This window comes from Euphorbia lathyris, chromosome 4, assembly GCF_963576675.1.
Source record: "Euphorbia lathyris chromosome 4, ddEupLath1.1, whole genome shotgun sequence".
Lineage (NCBI taxonomy): Eukaryota > Viridiplantae > Streptophyta > Magnoliopsida > Malpighiales > Euphorbiaceae > Euphorbia > Euphorbia lathyris.
The window spans coordinates 59193396-59202841 of NC_088913.1; the positions used below are offsets into that span (position 1 = coordinate 59193396).

A 9446-nucleotide genomic window follows, 5' to 3' on the forward strand; every position below is an offset into this window, starting at 1 on the left:
GTCAGGTTATAGCAAATGTGTTACAAGCTTTAACTGCGAAGCAAGTCCCTGAGGATTGGAATTCTACCTTGCTTACGGTCATCCCGAAGGTGGCTCATCCGGAATTTATTTCTCAATTTCGCCCTATTAGCTTGTGCAACGTCATTTACAAGACTCTCACAAAATGCATTGTGAATCGACTTAAACCCTTCCTAAGAAGTATTTTTAGCCCCACTCAGAGTAGTTTTGTCCCTGGCAGACAAATCGCAGAGAATATTATCCTGCTCCAAGAAACGATACACTCTTTCAGCAGGAAGAAAGGTCGTCGAGGGTTTATGGTGATGAAACTCGACCTTGAGAAGGCTTATGATAGGGTCTCTTGGTCCTTCCTAAGGGATACGTTGCAGAATCTTGGACTCAATGAAGATTTTGTCAACCTCATTATGTCTTATGTCACTGGATCTTCTCTGAGAGTCCTCTGGAATGGTAACCAACTACGCTCCTTTAAACCCTCGAGGGGCCTTAGGAAAGGAGATCCCCTTTCTCCCTATCTCTTTGTTCTTTGTATGGAGCGTCTCAGTCATATGATAACGGATGCAATCCACCAAGGGGAATGGAAAGCAGTGCAACTGTCTAGAGGTGGGCCCTCCTTATCCCACATTTTCTTTGCCGATGACATACTCTTACTCTTAAAAGCCTCTGTTGAGCAAGCCGAGCTGGTTAGAGAGATCCTCTGCAACTTCTCTGACTGTTCAGGGCAAAAAGTCAGCCTCTCTAAGTCCCGTGTGTTCTTCTCTGCTAACGTCACTTCTGAAGTCAGTAGAGGGGTTTGTGATACTCTAGGGATTGCCTGCACTTCAAACTTAGGGAAGTATTTGGGTATGCCGGCGCTCCACAGTCGAGTGAACAAAGAAACCTATGGTTACATTCTAGACCGTGTTCATGCTAAGCTTGCAGGCTGGAAGACCAGATGCCTAAATCTTGCTGGTCGAGCTACTCTTGTTAAATCGGTTATGACGTCTATCCCTTCTTATGCTATGCAAACTACCTTATTACCAAACGGGATTTGTGATAGGCTCGATAAGCTGAATAGAAGCTTCTTATGGGGCTCCACGGGATCTGATCGCCGCATTCACCTTTTAAAGTGGGAGACTGTGTGCAGAAGAAAGACGGAAGGGGGTTTAGGCATTAGACAAATGCGAAATTTCAACCTTGCCATGATAGATCGGTTGAGCTGGATCATGCTCGCCAATAAGGAACCCATGTGGGTTAAGGTCCTAACTGCCAAATATTGTAGGGGGAGGTCAGGAATGAATTTGTTTTTAGCAAACACGACTTCTTCCTCAACCTGGCGGGGGATCGTGGGAGGCGGTTCAGTGCTGAACCGTGGGGTGGCGAAGCTAATTTACAACGGAAGAGACACTCGGTTTTGGTCGGATGTTTGGTGTGGAAACCAGCGCCTCCGTGCTACCCTGAATGGTGATCTTAGTGAAGAAGAGCTTCAGATGTATGTTGCAGATTTTTGGGATAACCAGGAAGGATGCTGGAAATGGAACATGTTGAGAGATAAGCTCAGTCCGGCAGACATTGAGAATTTAGCGGCCTACGCCGTTTGCCCCTCTAGCGACACAATCGACCCCTGGTTTTGGCCGGCAAGCACCTCTGGCAGTTATACTGTTAGGATGGGCTATGATCTGTTGAAGGTTAATCACACGGAAAATAACAGTGTTTTTTGGGAGAGGTTATGGCAAATCAAGGTACCAGAAAAGATCAAACACTTTCTCTAGTTGACCGCGAATAGGGCGATTCTTTGCAATCGGAATCGGATGCGCCGTAGGCTATCAGCAACTGCTACTTGTGCGAACTGTTCCGCGGAAGAAACAGAAATTCATGTCTTGCGGGACTGTGCTGTTGCGTCTTCTTTTTGGAGAACTATCGTTCCTATTCAGCAGCAAAACGCGTTCTTCTCAACCAACTTACAGCAGTGGATGTATCTGAACTTAGGTGTCACAGTTGTTGTTATGAACACCCCTTGGTCGGTGCTCTTCGCCTTTGCAACTTGGTGGCTGTGGAAGTGGAGAAACGAGGAAATCTTCTCCGCCAATCATCGTGTGAATCGCTGCCCGGTGCATGTCGTAAGGCTTAGCATGGAATTTGTTAGAGTTCAGGAGGCTCTGGCTTCTGGTATTCTGACCACTAGGCATAGCATCTAGGTTAATTGGACTCCGCCGGAGGAGGGCTGGGTGAAAGTGAATACGGATGGGGCTTGTCGGGGTAACCCCGGGATGGCTTCGGCTGGAGCATTGATCCGTAATAATCAGGGGCAGTGGGTTGCTGGCTTTGGGGCGAAAATTGGTCACTGCACATCGGCTTTAGCGGAATTGTGGGGTGTTTATTTTGGACTTGTCATGGCCCGGAGGAACAGGTGTCAGAAGATTATTTTGGAAGTGGATTCTAAAACAGTCCTGACTTGGCTTTTGGGGGAGGGGGATCCGCACCACCCCTATTCTTGGCTTTCTTACCGCTGTAGAATACTAAAGGATAACTTTCTGCAAATTGTCTTCAATCACACTTATAGAGAAGGCAATCGAGCAGCTGACTGGCTGGCGAACTTCGCAGGTTCGAGTTCTTTGGGTCATCATGAGTATGATGTGCCTCTTGCAGACCTTCAGGGGATCCTATCCGATGATCAGCACGACGTAGGATCTTTTAGATTAGTTAGAGTGAATTAGTTCCTCGTTTCTTTTTGTCTTCTGTTTTTCGTTTTCTTCTCTCCTTTTTCTCTCATTGTTGGTTGCTGGGCCTTGAGCCTTCTTTGATTACCAAAAAAAAAAATAGAAAGGGTCTCCTAGTTTTTTTCAAAACTCTTTTTAATTAAGCCAACTTTGTTTTTTTTATCCATTTAAAATTTTAAACACTTTTTTTTATGGAGTACGTGAATCAGCAGAATCGGTGGACTCATCCGATTCACCACCAATTCGGGTGTCATGTCCGATTCAGGTATGCTTTTTTCCATTTTAGATTTTTTTTATTGTTTTCTCAATTCTCCGGTTTTACAATTTTTATTTTTTCAGTTTAAAAAATATCAAATTATGAATAACCACATTTTTAAAAAAAAATAAATTATAGAACAAATGTATAGGATTGTTATGTGAAATTTGGGGTGTAATTTATAATTCTACATTTATTTATCGCTTTCTGCAAATTGTATGATGAATGTATGTAAAATAAAAAAAATGGATTAGATTATAGTTACTATTTTAACAAAAAATCAATTGTACAAATTTGTTAATCAAACCCTTGCCGTGTGATAATTCACGAACCCATCTCTATCAAGAGATGACATTATGTGAGCGCGTGTGTCATCTATTTATTTTTCCGGACATAAATCTCGAATGGAGACTCTGATAAATCGTATTAGCCTAAAAATATGATAAAAAGCTAATAAAAATATGGCACAGCCCGCAACAAAATAAATAAGCATGCACCGGAAGGGACCCGCTAAGTGGCGTTCTAAGATAACATTAAGTGGCAGTGTACTTGAATTTAAAACTAACCTTCTTCTCGAAAGAAAACGTCGCAGATGCTGACAGCTATCCCAATAGTCAAAAGCATGCGACCCTAATTGTTAGATTATTTTGCACGTTTAATAGATATATAATTATTCTAATATCTCATAATTTAACATTAGATATGAGTAAGTGAGTATCCTAAACATATCCCTAAAGAGTATAGTAGTCGAGCTCTCTATCTACTATTACTGATTTTCTTAGTCTAGCAAATCAGGTGGCAGCTAGAAGCTGTTTGATGTCATATTTTATCAAGCATCGATCTTTTTGTCCCATGCATAATAATATGCACTTCTTTTCCGAAAGGGTTGTGGGATCCCTCCAAAAGTATCGTGCGCTCACACCGCTTCGTACCTGTCATATATAATATTTTAGATTTCATACCCATTTCATATCTTTTAAATAAAGTTTTGATAATCTCATTAGGGTCAGACAGTTTCGTATACCTACGAAACCCATACTCATTACCATCCTTAATTGTGCCCATCCTCATCACCATCCATAATAGTGAAATAAGATTAAGACTTTCTATGTTAGAATAAAATTCATTAGGCAATGGTACAATCTTAAAGCTAGGAAATTATCTGTCGGACAGGAGTTCCTCCCATTGGGTGTTCTCCCTTTGAGAGGACACAAATTTCATTCCAACATGCACAAACTATATATTATACTAATATAATAGCATACCCTACAAGAGCATACCCTACAAGGCAACATATGCTTACCTAAAATAAAAGTACCAAAAGAAGATCACATGCATGAAATCTTAGGATTGGGGCAAGCATATGCCAAAAACTCAGGATCACATTCAAAATATTTCATCCTTTGTTCATCTAATGTAATCCAAGCTTCAATCCCATTTCCATCTCTTGCATCAACAAAAACAGTCAGATTCCTAAACTCAGGACCAGCTTTCCCCAATATTCCAACCCAATATGGCTCACCCCATCCAAAATCGACCTTCGTTATACCGAGATGGCACCAACTTGTAAACGCAAAAATGTCCGGTTTTTCGACCGAAAACAGCCCGTGTAACTGGCTGCAGTAGTCACCCATGGTTTCAAACCCTTCTTCCCCTTGTAGGGTTTTCATGTAATCAATGTCGTATAGGTTAATTGCGTCGTTTAACAAAAACGACAATTCGTATAGCTCCTTATTTTCCAAAGATGCATCAGCAATAGCAGTTGCCCACCAAAAGATATCCCCAATAGAAGTGCTCGACATAGGTGGTTTAGTACGTGTTCGAAGATTCAATGCTTCCACTAAAATAGATGCTTTCGGTGTCCCCGAAATTGCCCTAGATGCAGCCATGGAACATTTCCAAATGAAGCATGTTAAAGCTTCAATTCTTGATGGTTTTATAGTCTTTCCATCTCTTTCTCCTGTTGCTTTCGCCCTTAAAGAAGATATCGTTTTCGCATCGAAAACGAATCTTCTTGTGATGTAATTATCTCTGGTAAACCATAAGCTTTCCATTAGGGATAAATGCTCTTCAGGAAACGGATTCTTAGTAGGGAAAAAAACAGATCCTTGAGTGCAATTTGGTTGCATATGTTCAGGCAAATCTCCAGTTTTTGAAATTGAAGCCCAAGCATTGATGAAACAAGAACCAGAAAGTGCATCAATTAGCTTATGAGAAGCAACCCAGCCAAGAACAACTCCACCACAAGGAAAAACATTAACTTGAAACGCTACTTGTGGAATATTTCCCAAATCAATCTCCTTAAAATATGGCTGGGAAGGGAGGAATCTGTTCAAGAATTCAATTTCCGGGTTTTTAAGGTAATCGGATAATCTCCCAACTCCTGAAACTTTAGCTACTATGAGAGGAACACCTTGGTTGAAATGATCAATATGGAGATTATCAACTACTCTGCCGGAGAAAGGGTAGAAGAAAGTTAGGGTTTGTGATAGGGATAATTTCAATCGAGGTATGATTTTTGAGAAAGTGATGTTTGGATCATTGATATTGGGGTAGAATAAGATGATTGGAGTGTATGTTGTAGGAGTGAGCTGATTGAATAAGGAAAATTTGAAGGGTTTGAGATGATGAATCTTTGTTTGTGAAGATGGTTTTATGATTTCTTTTGAAAGAATATCAACTTGGATCTTTCCCATTTTTTGAGTTGAGGAAGAAAATATTCTCAAGAGGATAAGAAACTGTTTCGTCTTATAAAAGGATTCACAATAAGGGTACTAGCAACTGGCGAGGGACATAGGAGATATTTTTGTCTGTCATGTTAAGTTTATCGGCTTAATCATTTCCTCATGGTTGGATTTACGGAGACAATGATTTTTCCAATCTTTATGTTAGGACCAATGTTATCAGAATCGGACCAGACATTAAACCGGATTGGTAACTGGGTCACGGGTCACTTGGTCGGATCGGATGGTTCGGATTGATCAAATCGGATGACGTAATAAATAAATAAATAATATTTATATATATATTAAATATATATAACTAATTTAAAATTAATTTTATACATTATATATATCCAAATTATAAACAATATTTGGTTTGTTATTTTTTATTAATTTCAGTTTTAAATATATGATAAATAAATTAAGTTCAGAATAAATTGAAATATATCAATGTATTCTATGTCATGAGATCTTTTTAAAAATATATTATAAACTCAAAGCAGACAAGTGATGAATGAGAAGTTGATGCTCAAAGTGAATGACTTAAAATAGTTTGTAAGAAGTTAAAAAGAAATTAAGCATTCACATTCCACATATAGGAAAGAAATGAGAAACTTAACTAGTTTATAGTAAATGATATTTACAAGCCTTTAACTAATTACTAGGGAAAAGGCTCTCTCACGTGCAGGGGGGTGCAATCGATTAACTGTTGGGTTAGGGGCGCACCCGCACGACGTGGGCGACGCGAATACCGCACCAAAATAGGATCCCTTAACTTGACCACTTGCAGCCCGCCCGCCTGAAATTTTTCCCAGCAATTGTAGAGACCCGAGCGGACCGCCGAGTTCCGGTTCAATCCCGGGTCTCTCCGATTTTGTACTGTATACGACATAATTTGCAGGACAAACCTGTCCAAAATTAATATAAAATCTATAATTGGACCTTAACTATCAGCTTAGCTTTATAGTTCAATTGGTTTCTTAATAAAACCAATCATTTTCTCCTCAAATTACTATCATATCTATTTTCTATTGAGAAGCATATATCTCCTTTTTATTTCATCATTTTATTAATAATTTATTATTGATAAGTTTATCACTATTTGTAATAGAAAATCATTTGAATAATAAAAAAACTAAAAAAATGAACATGAAAAATATTATTAGAAATTGAAACTTAATTATTTTAATTTTTTAAGTGGTTAAAAGCTAATTATTTATATTATTTTTTTTAGAGAGCTATGTAAAAATCTCTTGCAAATCCCTAAATACATAAATAATGTCATATATACTAAAAGTTTCTCTAAAAAACTTATATCAAAGATTAATATAAAAAGTATAACTATCGGTTTCAACTTTTAATCTAAATAATTTAATTAATATACTGGTATTCCAACCTCTTAAGGAGTTGAATTGTGAAAACTCCATTTATTATTGGAATTTCCACCCATGATATAACGTAACGGTAGTGTATACATTTGAAGTCTACGAGACATTTATGATGGCAAAGTATATCACATTTAATCTTTTCAGTTAGTGGTTTATTGACACCCATAACCATACTATACCACATCACATTGTAGATAAAAGGCCTGATCCTCCTCCAGTGCTTTTAGCTTGTTCAAATTAGACATTCTCCTCCAGTCCTTTTAGCTTGTTCAAATTAGACATTTTATCCCTTCAATTCATCGAATGTCTTATTTACTCCCTTAATTCTATAAAAAATAGTATTTCTCACCCCCTTAACTTGTCCAAATTGATCATTTTACCCATTCTCAACCCATCAAATGTCCTATTTACCTTCTTAACTCCATAAAAATGGTATTTCTCACCCTTTATGATCCTATTTATCCTCTTAACACTATAAAAGTAGTATTTTTTTACCCCTTTATAGTGTAAAATTAATAGGACTTATTCAAATGAGTTTGAAAATATATTCTTTTAATATCAACTTTTTTATTTTGTTTTAATTTGATAATTATATATCCTTCATGTGTTTATTACAATAATATTGTATTACAATAATTAGATAATCAACATTTAACTAGACAAAAAAGTTGAAAAGAGAAAGAATGAATAAAAGATACAATTAGTAAAAAAAAATACAAATAACAAAAACGTTAGTATGAACAAGTTAATGACATTATATGTAGGGATAAGGTATCAAAATAAGCTTATGATTTTTGGAGAAGTGTCAATTTAGGTTCCACGTACAAAATAGCATCAATATAGGTTTAACGTTTAAAAAAAAGTATCAATTAGGCATCGATAACGGATTGTAAGGGGTGAGAAATACCACTTTTGTGGAGTTAAGGGGGTAAATAAGACATTCTATGAGTTGGAGGGATAAATGGATAAGTTGAGGGGGTGATAAATACCACTTTTATAGAGTTAAGGGAGTAAATAGGACATTTGATGAGTTGAGGGGGTAAAATGACCAATTTGGACAAGTCAAATGGGTTGGAGGAGCATTAAGCCTGGATAAAAAAAAAATTAAAACTTTAATTATCCTTTTAAATTATTATTTTTTTGATAAAAAATTATCCTTTTAAATTGAAAGGTAGTTGAAACGTAACAGCACTAATTGAATAAGTGCATTCATTCATTAAGCATGGACTCGTCCTAACTCATTTTCTATATATGTGTCTGACACGTCTACTGTAGCTAACTATATTAACTTTGAATTTTACAAATTTTTCTTGTCATTACCTTGCATCCAATTTGCCAAAAAAACTCATTTTTATTTACCTTTTCAAAAAAAATAAAATTTACTTCTACGGTAACTTTCAAATTTAAGTTCAAACCTATTGTTTTCAAAAGTAATAAATTGTACTCCTTTTCTCTGATTATATAAATCGGTTTAGAAAGTGAATGGTGCTTTCTATGGTTACTTTGTTTTTTACAAAGTACTATTACTTGGTGTGTTTTCACCATTGGATGATGGAGCATAAAATTAATCCAATGATAAAAACACACAAAGTAAGACTTACTTTGTAAAAAATAAAGTAAGCATAGCATTTACCAAAGTGAATATTTTTTCAGAATATAAATTGTTTAAGTTTTCTAAGAATTTTTAGGTTGTTTTTTTCTCCAAGTATTGAATTTTTGTTTTGGTTTTTTAATGTATATTTGTTTTTTAATATTATAAAGTTTATTCCACCGTCATGAGAAAATTTTATTTTTTTAGTTAATCAATGTAAATTTATTAATTTGATTTTACATTAATTATATTTTTTAATTTGTATGAAAAATCTTAAAATGACTTTATATAAGACAATGGAGTGATCGATATATATTCACAAAGGTTTTCAATTGAATGATTCTTTAGCCTATTAGACTATAAGGTCTAGAAATGAAATCATAACTTTTTCCTCAAAACCTTTACATCAACTTCAGCTTTTGAATGTAATACTTAGTCCATCCGTCTCATTATATAGGTCGTTCTAAAGTGTTTCACACAAATTATAAAATATAATTAATATAGTCAAACTAATGAATGACTTATATTTTGAAAAAAAAAATCACTTTCTAAAACGACTTATTTAATGGAACGGATGGAGTATTTTGACATTTTGATACGTAATTTGAAGCAAAAGATTCATATTTGAACTTAGTTTTCATTTCAAAAATCACACAGGTATATAACCCTCCATCTATTTCTTTACAGTTATTATTTAACCCACTTCACAACCCACATTCTTAAATCGTGAAACAAGATTCTTTTTAAGGTAACTTTCATCTTTAATATTACAGA

At 36.0% G+C, this 9446-nt stretch overlaps 1 protein-coding gene across 1 annotated transcript; it reads right to left on the reverse strand.

Annotated features, from left to right (window-relative positions):
* Window positions 1-4131: 4131 nt before the first annotated feature.
* LOC136227794 (stemmadenine O-acetyltransferase-like) lies at window positions 4132-5666 on the reverse strand. The gene has a single exon (XM_066016550.1). The coding sequence runs from the start codon at window positions 5664-5666 to the stop codon at window positions 4299-4301; it is 1368 nt and encodes a 455-aa protein (XP_065872622.1). The 3' UTR covers window positions 4132-4298.
* Between the last annotated feature and the right edge of the window lie 3780 nt (window positions 5667-9446).

Bases quoted from the DNA above. Each gene is read 5' to 3' on its own strand.
- LOC136227794 (XM_066016550.1), bottom strand. From the start codon at position 5,666: ATGGGAAAGATCCAAGTTGATATTCTTTCAAAAGAAATCATAAAACCA.